At 39.9% G+C, this 24,251-nt stretch overlaps 1 protein-coding gene across 11 annotated transcripts in view; it reads right to left on the bottom strand.

Annotated features, from left to right (window-relative positions):
* Positions 1–24,251, bottom strand: part of ABI2 (abl interactor 2) — a 96,534-nt gene that overhangs the window by 55,775 nt on the left and 16,508 nt on the right. For all 11 annotated transcript variants that reach the window (XM_024738338.1, XM_024738345.1, XM_024738346.1 and 8 more), the window contains exon 2: positions 10,002–10,169. In XM_024738338.1, the coding sequence (XP_024594106.1) occupies positions 10,002–10,169 (168 nt within the window). The remainder of the gene's footprint in view (positions 1–10,001; positions 10,170–24,251) is intronic.

Raw genomic sequence — 24,251 nt, 5'->3', positions numbered from 1 at the left:
CAGTTGTTGTAGAGCTGGTTTGGTGGTGCTGAACTCTCAGCTTTTGCTTGTCTGTAAAGGTTTAAATTTCTCCATCAAATCTGAATGAGATCCTTGCTGGGTAGAGTAATCTTGGTTGCAGGTTTTTCTCCTTCATCACCTTAAATTTTTCCTGCCAGTCCCTTCTGGCTTGCAGAGTTTCTGCTGAAAGATCAGCTGTTAACCTTATAGGGATCCCCTTGTGTGTTCTTTGTTGTTTTGCCCTTGCTGCTTTTAATATATCTTCTTTGTATTTAATTTTTGACAGCTTGATTAATATGTGTTTTGGTGTATTTCTCCTTAGATTTATCCTGTATGGGACTCTGTGCTTCCTGGACTTGAATGACTTCCATATTATGAGAGAGAGGGAGGGAGGGAGGAAAGGAAGAAAGAAGATAAAATAAAATAAAGATAAAATAAAATAGTTATTAATATAAAAAAATTAATAAGAAAAAAATTGAAAAAAAACAAAACGGACATACAGAACCCTTGGACAAATGGTGGAAGCAAAGCTACACAGACAAAATCTCACACAGAACCATACTCATATACACTCACAAAAAGACAAAAGGGGGGGAAGATCATAAATCTTGCTCTCAAAGTCCACCTCCTTAATTTGGGATGATCTGTTGTCTATTCATGTATTCCACGGAACCAGGGTACAGCAAGTTGATTGTGGAGTTTTAATCCGCTGCTTCTGAGCCTGCTGGGAGGGATTTCCCATTCTCTTCTTTGTTCTCACAGGTCCCAGGGCTCAGCTTTGGATTTGGCCCTGCCTCTGTGTGTAGGTTACCAGAGGGCGTCTTTGCTCAGACAGGACGGGGTTAAAGGAGCAGTTGCTTCGGGGACTCTGGCTCACTCAGGTTGGGGGGGTTGCAGGGATACGGAGAGCGGGGCGAGCCTGCAGCAGCAGAGGCCAGCATAATGTTGCACGAGCCTGAGGCGCACGATCTCCTGGGGAAGTCGTCCCTGGATCCTGAGACCCTGTCAGTGGTGGGCTACACTGGCTCCCCGGAAGTGGGGTGTGGATAGTGACCTGTGCTCGCACACAGGCTTCTTGGTGGTGGCAGCAGCAGCCTTAACATCTCATGGCCATCTCTGGGGTCCGCGCTTTTAGCCGCAGCTCACGCCCGTCTCTGGAGCTCCTTTAAGCAGCGCTCTTAATCCCCTCTCCTCGCGCACCAGTAAACAAAGAGGGAAGAAAAAGTCTCTTGCCTCTTCGGCAAGTTGAGACTTTTCCCCGGACTCCCTCCCTGCTAGCCATGGCGCACTAACCCCTTCAGGCTGTGTTCATGCTGCCAGCCCCAGTCCTCTCCCTGCGCTCCGACCAAAGCCCAAGCCTCAGCTCCCAGCCCCGCCCTCCCCAGCGGGTGAGCAGACAAGCGTCTTGGGCTGGTGAGTGCACCGATCCTCTGCGGGAATCTCTCCGCTTTGCCCGCCGCACCCCTGTTGCTGGGCTCTCCTCCGCGGCTGCGAAGCTTTCCCCCTCTGCCACCTGCAGTGTCCACCCGCGAAGGGGTTTCTAGTGTGTGGAAACCTTTCCTCCTTCACTGTTCCCTCCCACTGGTGCAGGTCCCGTCCCTATACTTTTGTCTCTGTTTATTCTTTTTTCTTTTGCGCTACCCATGTACGTGGAGACTTTCTTGCCTCTTGGGAGGTCTGAGGTTTTCTGCCAGCATTCAGTAGGTGTTCTGTAGGAGTTATTCCACGTGTAGATGTATTTCTGGTGTATCTGTGGGGAGGAAGGTGATCTCCGCATCTTACTCTTCTGCCATCTTCCCCCCTCCTAGAGTTTAGTATCACTGCTAGATCGGTTTATTGATTTGGCTACTCTCTCTTTTTAAAAAAAATATATACTTTTTTTATCCTTTTTCTCTTTTTGTGTGTATGTGTATGCTTTTTTGTGTGATTTTGTCTGTACAGCTTAGCTTTTACCATTTGTCCTAGAGTTCTGTCCATTTTGGTTTTGCTTTTTTAGTATAGTTTTTAGTGCTTGTTATCTTTCATGGATTTGTTTATTGGTTTGGTTGCCCTCTTCTTTCTTTCCTTTTTTTAATTTCTTTTTATTTTTAATTATTTTTTATTTGAATAACTTTATTTTAGTTTTCTTTCTTTCCTTTCTTTTCTCCCTTTCCTTCTGAGGCATGTGGCTGACAGGGTCTTGGTGCTCCAGCCAGGTGTCAGGCATGAGCCTCTAAGATGGGAGAGACGAGTTTAGGACACTGGTCCACCAGAAACCTCCCAGCGCCACGTAATATCAAACGGCAAAAGCTCTCCCAGAGATCTCCGTCTCAATGCTAAAAGGCAGCTCTACTCAACGACCTGGTAAGCCACAGGGTTGGACATCTCATTCCAAACAACTAGCAAGACAGGAACACAACACCACCCATTAGCAAGAGGCTGCCTAAAATGATAATAGGTTCACAAACACCCAAAAACACACCACCAGACGTGGTCCTGCACACCAGAAAGACAAGATCCAGCTTCATCCACCAGAAAAGAGGCACCAGTCCCATCCACCAGGAAGCCTACACAACCCACTGAACCAACTTTAGCCACTGGGGGCAGACACCAAAAACAATGGGAACTACGAACCTTCAGCCTGTGAAAAGGAGACCCCAAACGCAATAAGTGAAGCAAAATGAGAAGACAAAAATACACAATAGATGAAGGAGCAAGGGAAAAACCCACCAGACCAAGCAAATGTAGAGGAAATAGGGAGCCTACCTGAAAAAGAATTCAGAGTAATGACAGTAAAGATGATCCAAAACCTTGTAAATAGAATGGAGAAAATACAAGAAATTTCTAACAAGAAACTAGAAGAACTAAATAGCAAACAAACACTGATGAACAACACAGTAAATGAAATTAAAAATTCTCTAGAAGGAATCAATAGCAGAATAACTGAGGCAGAAGAATGGATAAGTGACCTGGAAGATAAAATAGTGGAAATAACTACCACAGTGCAAAATAAAGAAAAAAGAATGAAAAGAATTAAAGACAGACTCAGAGACTTCTGGGACAACATTAAACGCACCAACATTCGAACTATAGGGGTCCCAGAAGAAGAAGAGAAAAACAAAGGAACTAAGAAAATATTTGAAAAGATTATACTTGAAAACTTCCCTAATATGGGAAAGAAAATAGTCATTCAAGTCCAGGAAGTACAGAGAGTCCCATATAGGATAAATCCAAGAAGAAACACGCCAATCAAACTATCAAAAATTATATACAAATAATTATATACAAATAAATACAAAGAAAAAATATTAAAAGCAGCAAGGGAAAAGCAACACATAACATACAAGGGAATCCCCATAAGGTTAACAGCTGATCTTTCAGCAGAAACTCTGCAAGCCAGAAGGGTGTGGCAGGACATATTTAAAGTGATGAAAGGGAAAAACCGACAACCAAGATTACTCTACCCAGCAAAGATCTCATTCAGATTGGACAGAGAAATTAAAACCTTTACAGACAAGCAAAAGCTAAGAGAATTAAGCACCACCAAACCAGCTTTACAACAAATGCTAAAGGAACTCCTCTAGGCAGGAAACACAGGAGACAAAAAACACCTACAATAACAAACCCAAAACATTAAGAAAATGGTAATAGAAACATACATATCAATAATTACCTTAAATGTAAATGGATTAAATGCTCCAACCAAAACACGCAGACTGGCTGAATGGATACAAAAACAAGACCCATATATATGCTGTCCACAAGAGACGCACATCAGACCTAAGGACAGATACAGACTGAAAGTAAGGGGATAGAAAAAGATATTCCATGCAAATGGAAATCAAAAGAAAGCTGGAGTAGAAATTCTCATATCAGACAAAATGAACTTTAAAATAAAGAATACTACAAGACACAAAGAAGGACACTACATAATGATCAAGGGATCGATCCAAGAAGATATAACAACTGTAAATATTTATACACCCAACATAGGAACACCTCAATACAAAAGGCATATGCTAACAGCCATAAAAGGGGAAACTGACAGTAACACAATCATAGTAGGGGACTTTAACACCCCACTTTCACCAATGGATAGATCATCCAAAATGGAAATAAATAAGGAAACACAAGCTTCAAATGATACATAAAACAAGATGAACTTAAATGATATTTATAGACTGTACCATCCAGAAACAACAGAATACACTTTCTTCTCAAGTGCTCATGGAACATTCTCCAGTATAGATCATATCTTGGGTCACAAATGAAGCCTTGGTAAATTTCAGAAAATTGAAAACATAACAAGTATCTTTTCCAACCATGATGCTATGAGACTGGATATCAATTACAGGGAAAAAAATCTGTAAAAAAAACAAACACATGGAGGCTAAACAATACACTACTTAATAACCAAGAGATCACTGAAGAAATCAAAAAATACCTAGAAACAAATGACAATGAAAAAACGATGACCCAAAACCTATGGGATGCAGAACAAGCAGTTCTAAAAGGGAAGTTTAAAGCAATACAGTCCTACCTCAAGAAACAAGAAATATCTCAAATAAACAACCTAACCTTACACCTAATGCAATTAGAGAAAGAAGAAGAAAAAACCCCAGTGTTAGCAGAAGGTAAGAAATCATAAAGGTCAGATCAGAAATAAGTGAAAAAGAAATGAAGGAAGCAATAGCAAAGATCAATAATCTAAACCCTGCTTCTTTGAGAAGATAAACAAAATTGATAAACCATTAGCCAGACTCATCAAGAAAAAAAGGGAGAAGACTCAAATGAACAGAATTAGAAAAGAAAAAGGAGAAGTAACAACTCACAATGCAGAAGGAGAAAGGATCATGAGAGATTACTACAAGCAACTATATGCCAATAAAATGGACACCCTGGAGGAAATGGAAAAACACTTAGAAAAGCACAACCTTCCAAGACTGAACCAGGAAAAAATAGAAAATATGAACAGACCAATCACACGCACTGAAATTGATACTGTAATTAAAAATCTTCCAACACACAAAAGCCCAGGACCAGATGGCCTCACAGGCGAATTCTATCTATTCTATTGCTTCCAGAAATTCCGTATGCTAACACATATATACGGAATCTAAAATAGGAAGAAAAAAAAGGTCATGAAGAACCTAGGGACAAGACGGGAATAAATACACAGACCTATTAGAGCATGGACTTCAGGATATGGGGAGGGGGAAGGGTAAGCTGTGACAAAGTGAGAGAGTGACATGGACATATACACTACCAAATGAAAAACAGCTATCTAGCGGGAAGCATAGCACAGGGAGATCTGCTTGGTGCTTTGTGACCACCTAGAGGGGTGGGATACGGAGGGTGGGAGGGAGGGAGACGCAAGAGGGAAGAGATATGGGAACATATGTATATGTATAACTGATTCACTTTGTTATAAAGCAGAAACTAAGACACCATTGTAAAGGAATTATACTCTAATTATTATTAATTATTATACTCTAATTAAAATGTTAAAAAAAAATTTTCCACAAACAAAAGCACAGGACCAGATGGTTTCACAGGCGAATTCTATCAAACATTTAGAGAAGAGCTAACATCTATCCTTCTCAAACTCTTCCAAAATACAGCAGACGGAGGAACACTCCCAAACTCTTTCTATGAGGCCACCATCATCTTGACACCAAAACCAGACAAAGATATCACAAAAAAAGAAAACTACAGGCCAATATCACTGATGAACACAGATGCAAAAATGCTCAAGAAAATAGTAGCAAACAGAATCCAACAGCACATTAAAAGGATCATACACCATGATCAAGTGGAGTTTATCTCTGGAATGCAAGGATTCTTCAATATACGCAAATCAATCAATGTGATACAGCATATTAACAAACTGAAGGAGAAAAACCATATGATCATCTCAGTAGATGCAGAAAAAGCTTTTGACCAAATTCAACACCCATTTATGATAAAAACCCTTCAGAAAGTGGGCATAGAGGGAACTTACCTCAACATAATAAAGGCCATATATGACAAACCCACAGTCAAATTCGTCCTCAATGGTGAAAAACCGAAACCATTCTAAGATGAGTAACAAGACAAGGATGTCTCCCCACTATTATTCAACATAGTTTGGAAGTTTTAGCCACAGCAATCACAGAAGAAAACGCAATAAAAGGATTCCATATCAGAAAGGAAGAAGTAAAACTGTCACTCTTTGCAGATGACAAGACAGTACACATAGAGAATCCTAAAGATGCCACCAGAAAACTACTAGAGCTAATCAATGAATTTGGTAAAGTAGCAGGATACAAAATTAATGCACAGAAATCCCTTGCATTCCTATACACTAATGATGAAAAATCTGAAAGAGAAATTAAGGAAACACTCCCATTTACCATTGCAACAAAAAGAATAAAATACTTAGGAATAAACCTACCTACGGAGACAAAAGACCTGTATGCAGAAAATTATAAGACACAGATGAAAGAAATTAAACATGATACAAACAGATGGAGAGATATATCATGTTCTTGGACTGGAAGAATCAACATTTTGAAAATGACTATACTACCCAAAGCAATTTACAGATTTAATGCAATCCCATTCAAACTACCACTGGCATTTTTCACAGAACTAGAACAAAAAATTTCACAGTTTGTATGGAAACATAAGAGACCCCGAATAGCCAAAGCAATCTTCAGAAAGAAAAACGGAGCTGGAGAAATCAGGGTCCCTGACTTCAGACTATACTACAAAGCTACAGTAATCAAGACAGTATGGTACTGGCACAAAAACAGAAATAGAGATCAATGGAACAGGAGAGAAAGCCCAGACATAAAACCACTCATATATGGTCACCTTATCTTCGATAAAGGAGGCAGAAATATACAATGTAGAAAAGGCAGCCTATTCAGTAAGTGATGCTGTGAAAACTAGACAGCTACATGTAAAAGAATGAAATTAAACACTTCCTAACACCATACACAAAAATAATTTAAAAATGGATTAAATACCTAAATGTAAGGTCAGACACTATCAAACTCTTAGAGGAAAACACAGGCAGAACACTCTATGACATAAATCATAGCAAGATCCTCTTTGACCCACCTCCTAGAGAAATGGAAATAAAAACAAAAATAAACAAATGAGACCTAATGAAACTTAAAAGCTTTTGTATTGCAAAGGAAACCATAAACAAGACGAAAGGACAACCCTCAGAATGGGGAAAATATTTGCAAACAAAGCGTCTGACAAAGGATTAATCTCCAAAATATACAAGCAGCTTGTGCAGCTCAATATGAGAACAACGAAACAATTCAATCCAAAAATGGACAGAACACCTAAATAGACATCTCCAAAGAAGACTGCCAAAAAACACATGAAAGGATGCTCAACATCATTAATCATTAGAGAAATGCAAATCAAAACTGCAATGAGGGACCACCTCACACTGGTCAGAATGGCCATCATCAAAAAATCTACAAACAATAAATGTTGGAGAGGGTGTAGAAAAAAGGGAACCCTCTTGCACTGTTGGTGGGAATGTAAATTGATACAGCCCCTATGGAGAACAGTATGGAAGTTCCTTAAAAAACTAAAAATGGAACTACCATACGACCCAGCAATCCTACTACTGGGCATATACCCTGAGAAAACCATAATTCAAAAAGAGTCATGTACCACAATGTTCACTGCAGCTCTATTTACAATAGCCAGGACATGGAAGCAACCTAAGTGTCCATCGACAGATGAAAGGATAAAGAAGATGTGGCACATATATACAATGGAATATTACTCAGCCATAAAAAGAAACGAAATTGAGTTATCTGTAGTGAGGTGGATGGACCTAGAGTCTGTCAGACAGAGTGAAGTAAGTCAGAAAGAGAAAAACAAATACTGTATGCCAACACATATTTATGAAATCTTAAAAAAAAAAAATTGGTTCTGAAGAACCTAGGGGCAGGACAGGAGTAAAGACGCTGACGTAGAGAATGTACTTGAGGACATGGGGAGGGGGAAGGGTAAGCTGGGATGAAGTGAGAGAGTGACACGGGCATATATACACTACCAAATGTAAAATAGATAGCTAGTGGGAAGCAGCTGCATAGCACAGGGAGATCAACTCGGTGCTCTGTTTCCAACTACAGGGGTGGGATAAGGAGGGTGGAAGGAAGATGCAAGAAGGAGGAGATATGGGGATATACGTATATGTATAGCTGATGCACTTTGTTATACAGCAGAAACTAACACACCACTTTAGTAAAGCAATTATAATCCACCAAAGATGTTAAAAAAAAAAGAAGAAACATAAGGTAGACCTTACATAACTGATTCGGTTATGTGGACTATATTTAATTATATAAATTAAACCCAAGATTTTGAAAAATTGATGGATTAGTCAATTTTAGAGGAGTCCTGAACTTTTAAGATATACGAAGAAAGGTAATATGCACATTTTAAAACTCTTTTTATTCCAGAAGCATTCTAATCATTTAGTTCTAAAAACAGAATTGAATACCACCAAGTTACTCAAATGGCAAGACAGTTAAAATAGAAAAGTTCCAAAGATTTCAAAGAGAAGCAGACAGATCAAAATCTTTTTGTTTTAATGATTTTTAAAATGTATTTTGCAATTATAAATTGGTTTTTACTGTAGTAATATTTTAAATGGTCCCAAAATATAGGAATGGTTATGAAAATTATGCTAAATATATACAACATTATGTAGCCATCGAAAATGTTTATGAAGATCTTATAACATCATGAGAAGATGTTTGTTGCAATGGTAAGTTAAAAGAGCAGAACTCAAAATTCCATATATAGTATAATCCCAGCTATATTTTAAAAATCATTTAGAAGAAAAAAGTATTAAAAGGACATATACCAAAATATTAACAGAAGTTTGAGTAGTGGAGAAAGGGTTTGTTTTCCTATTTTTTTCTCTTTTCTTTATGACATTTACAATGGAGAAAGGATAACATTAATTTTTTCTAAGTTCTATACAAAGATAATTTTATAAGGTCACTTAATCTATCCATTACTGAGGTAACAGAAAAAAGCATTTAAACAAGTCATCAAGCTATCACATTTTAAGTGTAAAATTCGGTAAAAATTGGAAGAAAGCAGGCAAATTCTCACCTCAAGGCCGATCATTTTAACTTGACAACTGAATTTTAATGAAACCATTAAAGTAGACTTCCCAGGACTTCCATGGTGGTGCAGTGGATAGGACTCCGAGCTCCCAATGCAGGGGGCCCAGGTTCAATTCCTGGTCAGGGAACTATATCCTACATGCATGCTGCAACTAAGAGATCGTATGCCACAACTGGGGAGCCCTTGTGCCACAACTAAGGAGCCAGCAATCCGCAATTAGGGAGGCTGCCTGCTGAAACTAAGGAGCCCTGGAGCCGCAACTAAGGAGCCCATGTGCCACAACTAAGGAGTCCACCTGCGTTTTAGGGACTTCCCTCGTGGTGCAGTGGTTAAGAATTCGCCTGCCAATGCAGGGGACACGAGTTCGAGCCATGGTCCGGGACGATCCCACATGTCACGGAGCAACTAAGCCTTTGCACCACAACTAATGAGCCTGTGCTCTAGAGCCCGTGTGCCACAACTACTGGAGCCCACGTGCCACAACTACTGAAGCCTGCGCGCCTAGAGCCCATGCTGTCCAACAAGAGAAGCCACCGCAATGAGAAGCCTGCGCACTGCAACAAAGAGTAGCCCCCGTTCAGCACAGCTAGAGAAAGCCCATGCACAGTGACAAAGACCCAACGCAGACAAAAATACATAATTTTTTTTAAAAAAGATGTTTAAAATAAACAAAGTATACTTCCCTATGAAAATCACAGAGAAGATAATCACTAGACAAAAAGATAGAAACAAAAAACAACCTACTACTGAGTTTGTATTTTCCAAATTATACATGTGAGTTAACTCACATAATAAAGGCTGCCAGCGTCACAGATAGCCTGTGTTTATTACATGTTCCTCATAGGCAAAATAGGAAAATAGTGTGGTCTTACTTGTGAAATATGATTGATTGAAGACTCCATCCTTCGAAGTTGGGACGCCTGGATATCCAGCATCTGCAGGACATTGTTGGCCAAGGTATTTATCAGATAGGCAACACTTGCTAAGGACTGGGTGGTGTAGGCTTTGGTTTCTTCTAGGGCTCGCTGCTTATCTGCTGACTAGAAAAACAAACAAACAATCATTACTTCAAAGATAACCCATTCTATCGATCTAATCTTCAAAAATACTCATCAAAACCATTATGTTGCTGAATCTACACACACTAGTGTAAAATGCTTTGAAAACTAGTTATCAGTATTCATGTAAACCCAACAACTAAATTATTGACTTCACTAATATTTTCACGTTGAATAGTTTCATCTTTGTACAGATGCAAATAAAATCCTGAAGCTGTTGTGTAAAAAATGAGATCCGATGGATATTTTGAGTAATGACAGCAAGTACAGTACATAGCTTCTCAAGGTCACTGCTTGGAAAGGTAGCATTGATTTGAATGAGTAAATTCTGGCGTACATTTTTCTACTTTCCTGAATTCCTCTTCTCCTTTCACTCTAACATGTAAAATGCATTTATAAAGAAATGTCTGTTTAAAGTAATAATGACAAAATAATAATGATAAATAAAAATGATGAAGTAAATAAAATGGTAATAATCATGATAAATAATGATAAATTAAAATAAAAGTAATAAAAGGACACTTTCTTCCCAAGCATCTGAAGTATTATAACCCTATGGAACATAAACTGCCATGTATCATAAACCCTACTTGAAAAACGGAGAGTACACAGTAAAAAGTGGTTAAGTGATTATTTCCAAGGTCACAAAGGAAAGCAATTGTAAAGTTACATGTTCTATACTGCTGGCAAACACCATTTTCTTGCCCTAGTTCTACAGAAAGACTCTATGGTTCAGCAGAATGTACACAAGTGTCTGAATCAGAAATCTTTTATCTTAATGTCAGTTCTACCATTATAGCATGTCATATTTTAAGCAGTTGTGAACATCAAGTAAGATAATGAATGTAAAACCACTTTCTAATACTATAAATCATTATATCTAACAAACGTCATTACCTCTTTGAGTAGTCATTAACTGTTCAAAGTCCACTATGTCCCACTCTCCCCTCTCCCACACCGTTTAGGACTCTAAACTTCTTTACGACTCTAAACTTCTAAACTTAGCTTAGAAAAACAGTCAAATAAGAAAAAGACACAGACAAGGATGTACACTGACAGTTAATGGTGAAAAAGAAAAAAACATGAGACTGATTAAACAATACATTCATATACTACCTTTATGCAGTAATGAAAATAGTATTGTTATGTATTACTGATATGGAAAAATATCTACAAAATAACTAATTGAAAGAGAGCTGTTTACAAAGTACCTTAACACAATCATCCTAATTTTGTAGGCGCCTGTGTATAAATGTAAGCACAAGAAAAAAGTCAGAAAAAGGCCCAAAATGTTAACGTAAGTTTTCTCTGAATGTTAGGAATATAACTTGAGTCTTTTAATGATTTTTAATATAGTCTATTTTTTTTTACCTTGGGCATAAATACTTGTGTTATCAGAAAAAGTAAAGCTATATTACTTTGTAAAACCATAATGCATGCATTAATACAAAAGAGCAAACTTTAAGTGCTCTGTCCTAGTCAACTACTCGCAAGGAATATTTGTAAGGAATAAGAGCACCAAAACAATTTTTTTAATCCTTCTGAAATGTATTTTACATTTGCACACTTATTTAAACAATGATTTTGGGCTCAAGAGATTTTTCTTGTTATTTCTAAGCGCCAAATGAAGCTTTAAAGTGTTGAGGCTGCTGCACGTCTGCTGTATGGATAAGTCAACCCTCGGACATTCACTAAGGTTTTATAAGAACCTAATTTTACAAGAGTGGATACTCTAAGTTTTAGAGTTTTGTGCTTGCTTCAGCAGCACATATTCTAAGTTTGAGATTGTTTTCCTATAAAGCTAAGTGATGAATAAAAACCTGAATAAATGCAAACAGAACCTATTTAAATAAAACTGATATCAAAATTGCTACTTTAACCTAGAAGCCTTATAAATGACAATAGAGAAGCTACAGTATCTTATTTTACATGTAAGAAATAGTGAACAACACTGTAATAGAGGTTATTTTGTAATTCTTAAACAATGTATGATAAGTAAACACCTGTGACTATATTCTTATCTTTTGCTACAACCAAGTTTAATTATCACAGTTATAGTTCATGCATTAAAGGCACTATGACACCTCAACCCAGTTATCTAATATTCCTATTTAAATGGGATTAAGTTCCTGAAAAAAAGAAGAAATTTAGATGAAGGAGAAAATTATCATAGGCTTATAGAGGAATATTATAATGTATGCTATGGTAAGTACAAATAGGCCTATGAGAAAAGATTCTTACATAGAATAAAGTGACTTATTGCCAAGAGCCATCCTAGGCAATGATTAATCCTTCCTACTTTGTTATTTCTTCACTTTCCCTCATGATACTGACTTCTTATCTCTACAAGGGGATGTTCCCAAAGACTCTGTCTTCAGACTACTCTTCTTGCTGTACTTGCAACCCTTAGAAAGAAATTTCACTCCTTCCTTAGCTATCACTTCCAAGCACAGAATTTTTAAATCTATTTACATCTTAACTTCCATCTCTCCCAAACCCATATTTCTGTTTACATGGCACCTCACCATGTATAATGTGCCGTATCAGTATATCTATAACTCACCACCTTCCCCAAAACTACTTCCTCCTACTTTTGTTAATAACATTATTACTCCATCACCTCAGATATTTTCCAAGTCTCTGTATCCTACACCTAATCCGTTTACATGATCCTTATATTCTATCTATGCCAACACATCATTTCCTTTCTTTCAACTGCTACTGCCTACATTCTACTTCAGGCCCTCGTTATCTCTTGCCAGGACTACTATACCAGTTTCTAGGTCAGATTGTAGTATCTTACATGTGGTCCTGCAGATTCATCTTTCTAAATCACTTCTGAAGCCCCCAGAGCTTCATCTTACCTACTTAAATAAAAAGCTTTACTTATCATTTATGGTCTTCCTTAATATGGCCTAGAACTTATCTTCCATTCAACCCTACTTGAACCTTAGATTACAGTTTAATTAGACTTAACGGTTCACAAAACAGACCGTGGTTTCTTACCTTTGTGCCTTTGCCTATTTTCTTCACCTGAACCCATCAACTTCACCAACAACCCATCCCCTACCTTATCATCCCTGATTGTGATACTGATCATTTCTTACTGAGAATTCCCACAGGATTTTGTTTTCAGGTTTACAGCACATACTTTATAATATCGGGCTGGCCATAAAGTTCGTTCGGGGTTTTTGCAAGGTGTTATGGAAAATCCCAAATGAACTTTTGGGCCAACCCAATATGTGCATGTTTCATTGACCCAAACTCCCACACCCCCTAGTGGAAAGACCTTGAGGGTAAGTATTATGCTTTCACATCACATTACACACAGGCATTACATATTATCTGTTGAAGTGTATCTACCAAAATGTTCCAGAGAATCAAAGTTACTTCTATCACCCAATAGGCAGTGAGGGTTGGGAGGAAGAAGTGATATAAGAAAGATTTCTTTGACCTCCAGAAGCTTTGGCACCATCCATGGTACTCATGCCTTACTGTGTACCCCTAAAAAGAAAGTTCAAACTTGTTTTTCAATTTGATGTTCTAGGATGGGTGCTGAGAAATATGAAGAATAAGAACGTTACACCCTCTAGAGCAGCTCAAGACTGCAGTATTATTACCACTAGGTTACTACCATTATTTATTTTTCCTTTTCACTTCTACTAATAGGAAAACAGATAGATTTGGTAGAGATTTAAGTATATAGATAATGGGGAGGGGGCAGGAAAACAATGATAATATTTAAGACGGACGTGTATGGACATGCAGGAGAGAATTCTCCTCTACAGATCACACCCTTGAGATCTACTGTCTGTTTCTTTCTCTTCTCCAGCAGTAAATCTCTCACCCACTCTAGTCCAGCCTGTTACTCTACCTGGAAAATATGTGATCATTTTTGCTCTGGGTATAAACTATTACCACATTAGTTAAAGTACAGGTACTAAGTTCTCATTCAATCAGTTATCTTAAGTATTAAACAATTTCTTCTAGACCTGCCATGATTAATTTCATTTCATCAGTTCATTTCAACAAACCCTTATTGACTGAATGTATATTACATGACAGACATTGTACTATGTACTAGAATATGAAAATGAAACACGTTCTCTGCACTCAAGAAGATTTTAGTCCAATACAGAGAAAAGCATATAAAACAGAAAATGTCAATGCAGAATGGTCAGGGATATGAATGCCATCCAACTAGGAACACTATCTTATATGACCATCCAAGTGGAGTCTCACAGAATGGAGTTAATCCTGCCAAGCAGGAGTAAGAGAAGATATTCCAGGCAGAGCAAACAGCCTAAACAAGGGCACAGAGGCATGAAAAAGATTCTTGAATCCAGAACACATGTAAGTTTGGTATTATTAACATATCATCAGTTCACTACTGCCCCTACTTTAAGACTGAGACATGTGCTGAAATTTAAGATTAGTATAGTAACTAACCGTTTTCTTTCTCACAAAATTGTTAAGAAATTAAAATATCACACATATAATTAACCTAGTAAGGTCATGGCAGAGTCATAGCACCTGATTCAATAATGGGGCTGAGGAGAGGGGAGTATTCTTAGATTACCTATTTACTGAGCTTTCAATTCTGCATTCCAAAAAATCTTGTTACTAAACCAAATTGAAAAGAAAGGTCCCATCACTAAATCTCACAGAAATTAAAGTAATAGCTTCTAAAATATATGCCAAGGGCTTCCCTGGTGGTGCAGTGGTTGAGAGTCCACCTGCCAATGCAGGGGACATGGGTTCGTGCCCCGGTCTGGGAAGATCCCACAGGCCGCGGAGCGGCTGGGCCCGTGAGCCATGGCCACTGAGCCTGCACGTCTGGAGCCTGTGCTCCGCAACAGGAGAGGCCACAACAGTGAGAGGCCCGCGTACCGCAAAAAAAAAAAATAATAATAAAATATATGCCAATCATTATATACAAATAGAAAGATTTTGCCAAGACCATACAAAATATTAGAAATATACTTATGTCTTCAGAATTGTTCAAATATTAATTTCTATGATGCCTAAAAGGGAATATATTCATTTGCTTCCAAACTCCTGGATGGAGAATGCAGTCTCCAAAAAAAAAGTATGGCATTCAAATTAGAATGAGTCATACAAGTCATAGTGAAAAATAGCAAAGCACAATTAGATAAACATGGACAGTTCACCAAGGAAAGAACACAAGACAAACATGAACATGGGAAAACATTCAGCCACACAAATGATGGGGGGAAAAAACGACAGAAACAAAGCACCATTTTTACCAAGTAATTAACAAAAAAGTTTAAAGAGCATACCTGCATTATTTTAAATTTGCTTTGTGGTTATCTTGCTTTGGAAGACGAAGAAAGAGAAGCACATGCGATGAATGCCAAATACTCTTATGAAAGGAAAAGTAACACTGAACGTGCCAGGAGACTGCAGAAATCAAGAGAAAGGACTGTTTTAAGAGGACAACATGGTCATGCTACTAAGAAGAAAGATGAGGTCAGAAAAGTATCCAGTAAACAGCTGTGGCAATATGGAATTGCTTGATGAATTTTTAAAAAGCATTTTTAGCTGGGCAGTCGTGTAGAAATCAGATCAGAATGAATTTTAAGAATTGAGATGGATGCTGGGAAAGCAGCCCTAAGGTCCACAGAGCCATGGTTCATTAGAGATGCCACTTAGATGAACAACAGGAACTACCAAGGGGAAAGCTGGATGTAGGAGTCCAAAGCTCAGGAGAGAGGTCAGGGTGGGAAATAAACACTTGTCATTGGTGTATAGAGAGTACTTACAGCATGAACCTAGAAGAGGATACCTGAGGAGTATAAACGCAAATCTGAGAATCCATCCCTGGGGCATGCCAACATTTCAAGGAACGGCTCTCCTAAAGAGAAGCCAGCAAAGGGAGAACAAAGGAGCAGCCAGTGAGGTAGAAGGAAAGCCTGGGGAATGTGTAATCATGGACTTAAGAGAGGAAAATATTCAGGAGAATGTTTTCCTTCAGCTGAGTTGAAAGCTGCTGAGCAAAAAAACAAGATGAGAACAAAGACATGGATCCAACATGGTGCTCATCAATTACCTTGACAAGTGACACCTCAGGGGACAGACTATCAGATGCAGGAAGAACTAAGTTTGAGTACCTCAAACCAGAGGACAGATCAACATGGACTCCTGTCCTCAGAGGAATATGGATGATCTTCCCCCAGGCGGATCATTTGTGCTTGCCTTGGAAAGATGAGTCTGATGTGGATGCATAGATGTCTAGGGTGAGACAGGACGTACAGTTTGCCCAGCCAAGGAACCACGGAATCAGGTCTCCTGGGAGGAGCAAAAACCAGGTGAAGCAGGGAGCACATGGCAGGGAGCTGTGGGTAATACAGCTTGAGCTTCTGTAGAATCTGGTCATGGGTATCTGGAGCTAGCTGGAGGCCCTGAATTCCTGCTCTGGCAGGAGGACCTGCCCTTGAGGAACATGGTGATGGTAATGGGACAGCCCAAGGAAGAAGAGGAGCTGAATGTGTTTATGTTGTGGGGCAGGGTCCGGGGAAGGGGGCCAGAGGGAGAAGAGGTGCCTGGAAGGAGGACCAGTCTGACAATCTCCTTCTTCCTTCAAGTGCCAATGCCGGCTCTCACCACCTGAGGACATCCTTCTGGAGCCTTTGCAAGGGCATAGTTTAGAGGTCCATCCTCCCCACTCCCATAAGGCCCATGCTGACTCTGGCACAAAAAAATGCTGCCCCTAGGGCAAACTGTTTCTAATTCTCACCTTAACAGGTCCTGTTGGTACAACTGCTTCATGATTTCTCTTTCATTCTGAAATCCTACAACACCCGACTTGTATTGAGTGTCTCCAGTATGCTAGATGACTAAGCACATACCAGCATGAGTACTGAGTGGAGGAGGTGGCGGGTGGCAGGCCTCTCCTGGGTGGAGAGGGTGGCCTTGTGGATTTCAGTCTGATGCTCCCACAGGTGTCGGTGGTTGAGTAACCTCCCTCACTCTTTATCCCACGTTCTCCGGGAATTCACCTCATGAAACTGTCCTCTCTTCACTATACACTTGGGCCCAGCATGTCCATCCGGGGTGTTTTACGTTCCATTACCTTTTCCATGTTTGGGAGCTTTCATTCTACAGATTAAAAATATTTTTTTGAAATTAAAAAGAATTGAAGAAAGCACATATAGACAACTCTTTGTAAAATGTTTGGCCATACAGCAAATTAAAGAAATGGAATGAGCTAGAAGAGAATATAGTGTTAAAGAAAGGTTTATTTTAAGGTGGGAAATACCAGAGCAGTTTTACATGCTGAGATAAACAATCTAATGAGACAGGAAAGGTGGAAGAGGCAAAAGGGTTTAAGGAAAGGAACAAAATATTTGAGAAGGGGAGAGCTCAAATGGAGTGACTAGTCTTTGATTGGAGGAGAACAGTTCTTTTAGAAACTGTCGTCTTTGCAAAAAAGAAAAAGGAGAAAGTTGCTGCAGTTAAAAGGTTTATAGGGCTTCCCTGGTGGCACAGTGGTTGAGAGAGTCCGCCTGCCGATGCAGGGGACACAGGTTCGTGCCCCGGTCCAGGAAGATCCCACATGCCGTGGAGCGGCTAGGCCTGTGAGCCATGGCCGCTGAGCCTGCACGTCCAGAGCCTGTGCTCCGCAACGGGAGAGGCCACAACAGTGAGAGGCCTGTGTACCGCAAAAAAAAAAAAAAAGGTTTATAGATTTTAATCTGGGAAGATGAAGATTTAGGCTAGTAGCTTTAATCTCTGAAGTATGAGGCAGGGCAATATATAAAAATGAAGAGGGCAGAGAGATTTGTGGATATAAAAAGAGAAGAAAAAAAAAAAGAAAGACATGAAGATAAGACATATTTATCTCAAGGCTTCCCTGGTGGCGCAGTGGTTAAGAATCCACCTGCCAATGCAGGGGACACGGGTTCGAGCCCTGGTCCAGGAAGATCCCACATGCCGCGAAGCAACTAAGCCCGTGAGCCACAACTACAGAGCCTGTGCTCTAGAGCCCGCGTGCCACAACTACTGAGCCCGCGTGCCACAACTACTGAAGCCCACATGCCTAGAGTCTGTGCTCCGCAACCAGAGAAGCCACCACAATGAGAAGCTCACACACCGCAACAAAGAGTAGCCCCCGCTCACTGCAACTAGAGAAAGCCCGCACTCAGCGACGAAGACCTAATGCAGCCATAAATAAATTAATTAATTAATTTAAAAAAAAAAGACCATTCTCAATTCTATCTTACTAAAAAAAAAAAAAAGATATCTTTATTTCAGAAAAAACAGGGAGGATTAAACAACATGTATGCCAAGAATTTAGCACAGAACTTGGCACAATAGAAGAGCTCAATAAATGATAGACCTTTTTATGTTATCTGATCTCCAGATGTACAAAATCTTTTAAATATAAAGCAATGGACAGGAAGGACAACTACGATCTCCAAAACTGCTATATTATAAAAGTTTTCAAATAATATAATAAAGCTTCAAAATATAAACAAGCAAATCAAAACCCTACACCCAACAGGGTAACAAACATGTAAATTTAAATACACAAATTTAAGACAGAAAATTTAAAACCAACTCTGTAAACGACAGTTATATTGAAAAGACGAGCCACAAACTGGTTTAAAATATCTACAAAACATATTTGATAAAGAACCAGCATCCAAACTACGCACGGAACTCTTAAAACTCAACAGTAAGAAAACAATCAAATTTTTTAATGGGCAAGGGATCTGAACAGATACCTCACCAAAGAAGATATACAGATGGCAAATAAGCATATGAAAAGATTCAACATTATATGTCATGAAGGAATTGCAAACTAAAACAAGATACCACTACACACCTATTAGAACAGCTAAAATCCAAAACACTGACAACACCAAATGCTGGAGAGGAAGTGGAAGGAGAACTCTCACTCATTGCTGGTGCGAATGCAGAATGGTACAGCCACTTTGGAAGACAGATTGGCAGTTTATTACAAAACTAAATACACTCTTACCATATGATGCAGTAACCATGCTCCTCAGTATTTACTCAAATGAGCTGAAAATTTATGTTTATACAAATTTTGCACAACGATACTCTTATCATGTGATCCAGCACTTGGTATTTTCCTAAAAGAGCTGGAAACTTATGTCCACACAAAAACCTATATATAGATATTTATAGAAGCTTTATTCATAATTGCCAAAACTTAAAAGCAACCAAGATGTCCTTGAGTAGGTGAATGGAGAAATAAACAGTGGTACATCAAACAACTGAATACTATTTAGCACTAAAAAGAAATGAGCTATCAAGCCATGAAAAGACATGGAGGAATAATAAATGTATATTACTAAGTGAAAGAAGCCAATCTGAAAAGGCTACATACTGCATGAGTTTAACTATATGACATTCTGAAAAAGGCAAAATTATGGAGACAGGAAAAAAGATCAGTGGTTGCCAGGAGTTTGTGGAAAGGGACGGGAGGGATAAATAGGTGGAACCCAGGGGATTTTTAGGGTGGTGAAACTATTCTGTATAATACTGTAATGGTGGGTACATGTCACTATACATTTGTCAAAAATCATAGAATGTGAAACACCGAAAGCAAGCCCTAATGTAAACTACAGACTTTAGTTAATAATTACAATATTGGTTCAGCTTTGATAATGTACCACACTAGTGCAAGATGTTAATAAAAGGGGCAACTGGGCGTAGGGGTTTAGGGGTATATGAGAAGACTCTGTCTTCCATTTTTTCTGTAAAACTAAAACTGATCTAAAATAAAAGCCCTATAACCAACATTCTTATAAGACAGTTCTATCCCAGCTACCTTCTGTTCTACTTATTTAGCCCATAGAGGAAAAAAAAATCAGTATTTTTGCACCTCCAAACTCTAGAAGTACTAGGTCCTCCCAATACAGCTTTCTCTCTTTGCTCCATTCCAGTAGGATTTAACCTTCAGAATTTTCTCAAGAAAAGTCAGGCAGGGCTTCCCTGGTGGCGCAGTGGTTAAGAATCCACCTGCCAATGCAGGGGACACGGGTTCAAGCCCTGGTCTGGGAAGATCCCACATGCTGCAGAGCAACTAAGCCCGTGCGCCACAACTACCGAGCCTGCACTCTAGAACCCGCGTGCCACAACTACTGAAGCCCACACGCCTACAGCCTGTGCTCCACAACGAGAGAAGCCACCGCAGTGAGAAGCCCGCGCACCACAGCTAAGAGTAAAGCCTGCTCACTGCAACGAAGACCCAATGCAGCGAAAGGAAGAAAAGAAAAGTCAGGCAACAATTTTCATGCCTACTCCCATATCATGCCCAGTTCAGTCAGGATCTACTCAGATCTCGCTCCCTGTGTACAGCTCAAGCATTTCTACAGATTAGCAAACCTCAAACTGGGGATGAAATCTCAATCCTCCTTTTTAGTAGACAACCCCAATTTCTATGACTGATTTTCATAAACCTCTCCTGATATATGTGGATATGAGGGAGAAGCACAGCATTTCTACTACCCTCTTATAAGAAATCTTTATTCGTTTACATACACATATGTAAATGAATGGATATATATACCTATGTATATGTATATTAATGGATATACAGAGAATAAGGGGGTGAAAAGCAGTCTCATCTCTCAGCAGGTCCTATAAGAGTAACATAACAGCCTTTATTAAAATACAGAGGTAATTGTTAAACATTGTCCTCAACTTTGGAGCCTGAACTATAACACCAAGACAACAAAATAAAGTCTCATTTAATATCCTCTTACACAAATAATTAGAAACCATATAAATGTCCAACAACAGGGAAAGAGTTACATAAATTTGGCACAACTATATCATAAGATATTTAGTATTAAAAACTGTTTATGGGGCTTCCCTGGTGGCGCAGTCGTTGAGAGTCCGCCTGCCGATGCAGGGGACACGGGTTCGTGTCCCACTCCGGGAGGATCCCACATGCCGCGGAGCGGCTGGGCCCGTGAGCCATCGCCGCTGAGCCTGCACGTCTGGAGCCTGTGCTCCGCAACGGGAGAGGCCACAACAGTGAGAGGCCCGCATACCGCAAAAAAACAAAAAAAAAAACTGTTTACGGGACTTCCCTGGTGGCACAGTGGTTAAGAATCCACCTGCCAATGCAGAGGACACGGGTTTGATCCCTGGTCCGGGAAGATCCCACATGCTGTGGAGCAACTAAGCCCGTGCGCCACAACTACTGATCCTGCGCACCACAACTACTGAAGCCCACCCGCCGGAGAGCCTGCGCGCCCCAACTACTGAGCCCATGCACCTCAACTACTGAAGCCTATGCACTCTAGGGCCCGCGTGCCGCAACTTCTGAGCCCGTGTGCTGCAACTACTGAAGCCCACGTGCCTAGAGACCATGCTCCACAACAAGAGAAGTCACTGCAACGAGAAGCCCGCACACTGCAACCAAGAGTAGCCCCTGCTTGCCGCAACCAGAGAAAGCCTGCGTGCAGCAACAAAGACCCAACACAGCCAAACAAAAACAAAAACACAACAGGCTCTGCCTTTCTGTTTGCTTTAGAGTTTTCATTCTGTTTTCCTTTATAGTCATCTTCTACACTGTCTCCTGGCCAAAACAAACGAACAAAAAATAACTCAGTACAGGAAAGCAGTATTAAAGATAGTATTATCTCCTTCTTGTTCAGCATCTATTACTGTTTTTTCTGGTTAAAGAATTCCACATTCATGTGGCAAATTCAGTTCGTGGCAGTTGACTCCCATTCTCCCTCCACCTTACCCATGCCACAGGTATGGACACAAGACCCAAGCTTACCTAAAGTACACCAATCCTTCGGACACTGTCTGATTTAGAGGACACTGATTCAAGTTAAGCCAGTAAGAGTCTTCTCTGGAACTTCTCTAACAGTTTGGAAAATATTAGTTAGCAAAGGTTGCTGTGGTGGCCACAGAGACACATGTTCTGACCTCCCTTCAAGAGACCATGCTTTAGGGAGCCCAGGTGACTGACAGTCACCAGCTGCACCTTTAGAGATGGTGCTTATGCTGAGCCATACTTCTCCTAAGAAATGTATTATTCCTGAATAACAAAGTATAGATCACACTTGAAAGTAATTACCCTGATTTTGGTCCTTCCTGGTTTCATACATGGTATCAGCAACAAGAGGCAAAAGAGACTAACAAGGATCCTATTTAATCCCTGTGTTGGGTCAACATTTTCAACTCAGAAGTATCTTGATCTTGGAGTCATACCCTTAAATGCTGGCCCAGTCTCTAGTTTGCCAAGCAAACTTCCTTTTCTGCATGGTGGGCTCATCATCTGTTGCTTCTTACCTAGCCCATATAATGAACCCAATTCTACTGATCCCCAGGCAATTTGTTATTCTGAATCAGCTCATCCCTAGTATCTAAATTCTCCTTTATACTCCTCTTGCTGAACTGCTACTTTGGCCTGTCCATACCTCTCTGTGCTTTCCATCTCTGTCCTCCATCACCTACAGTGTTCTAATTCTTCTCCCCTCACATCTGCAGCTCCTCAACTGTCCTAACCTAAAAATAACTAAATTTGTTTCCCCTCATCATATCCCACTTCCCCTTTCCAGCTTCTCAAAACTCTAAGTGAAAAAATCCTCTCCACCCAAAACTGCACCTTGTGTTTAAAGCATTCTTTATCTTCTTACAAATCAGAACCTTTGTCATTCATTACTTTACATGGCAATACAAACCATTTTTAAATCATTTAAAAGTTTTCTTAAAATCCTAACACAAGATATAGCAACTGAATAGAAAACTTACAAGTGTCTTAAGTGTAAAATCGCTTCAATTTCTAAATACCTAAATCTATATGTACCAGTACATGTACTGTATATGTATAGAGAGTGTCAGTATATATAAATATACTACATATTCTATATTAAGAATATAAGCGGGCTTCCCTGGTGGCACAGTGGTTGAAAGTCCACCTGCCGATGCAGGGGACACGGGTTCGTGCCCCGGTCCGGGAAGATCCCACATGCCGCGGAGCGGCTGGGCCTGTGGGCCATGGCCGCTGAGCCTGCGCGTCCGGAGCCTGTGCTCCGCAACGGGAGAGGCCACAACAGTGAGAGGCCCGCATACCGCAAAAAAAAAAAAAAAAAAAAAAAAAAAAAGAACCTTCCCAAGAGGGTTTTCTATCTCGAAATGTGATCTGGAGACATTTTTACTGATAAAATTAAGATGTCATTCATAGGAAGTCAAGTGAAAATGTAATCAGTGAAAATTCATCTATCTGCTTGGGAAATAGAAGAAAAGTTCATATGGGATGGAGAGAACTATAAAGACACATGTAAAAGACTGAAAAATTGTATTTAATGTGTCATAGCTGATCACATTTTTATCTAACATTCCCTCCATCTTTATTAAAAAGAGAAAAGAAACTTCTCTCCACCTCATACCCTGGGTGTGACCTACACTAGGCCAATTCTAATACTTTTGCCCATTCTAGGCCACAGTGATTTTCTTCCAGAGAAATACAGATACGTCTCTGGATTTTTTCCAACTGATTCTGGAAGAGAGAACTTTCCTTTCCTCTTAGATGTATGAGGTCTGAAACATATGTAAGGCTATCTCACAGGACACGGAGTATGCCTATCTGAAAGGACAAAGCCAACATGCAGAAAGAAACAGAAATGAGAGAGTTTGAGTTCTTGATGCCAGCCATTCCTACTTTTTCACATGGCTTGGTTAGTAACTAATACATTCACATTTTTGTTATTTGTGATTGGGCAGGAGGAGGTGCTGACTGAAGAGGAACTGACCACCACACTCAAGGTACGGTGCACGCCTGCTGAGGAGTTCAGAGAGTTTAAAGACCAGGATGGATGGGGAGATGATAAAAGGGAAGAGGACAGGGCTTCCCTGGTAGCGCAGTGGTTGAGAGTCTGCCTGCCGATGCAGGGGGACGCGGGTTCGTGCCCCAGTCTGGGAAGATCCCACATGCCGCAGAGCGGCTGGGCCCGTGAGCCATGGCCGCTGAGCCTGTGCATCCGGAGCCTGTGCTCCGCAACGGGAGAGGCCACAGCAGTGAGGGGCCCACGTACCGCAAAAAAAAAAAAA

Source organism: Neophocaena asiaeorientalis, unplaced genomic scaffold (assembly GCF_003031525.2).
Source record: "Neophocaena asiaeorientalis asiaeorientalis breed wild unplaced genomic scaffold, Neophocaena_asiaeorientalis_V1.1 scaffold258, whole genome shotgun sequence".
In the NCBI taxonomy this organism is placed as follows: domain Eukaryota; kingdom Metazoa; phylum Chordata; class Mammalia; order Artiodactyla; family Phocoenidae; genus Neophocaena; species Neophocaena asiaeorientalis.
This window is presented reverse-complemented; position numbering and strand designations above follow the sequence as displayed.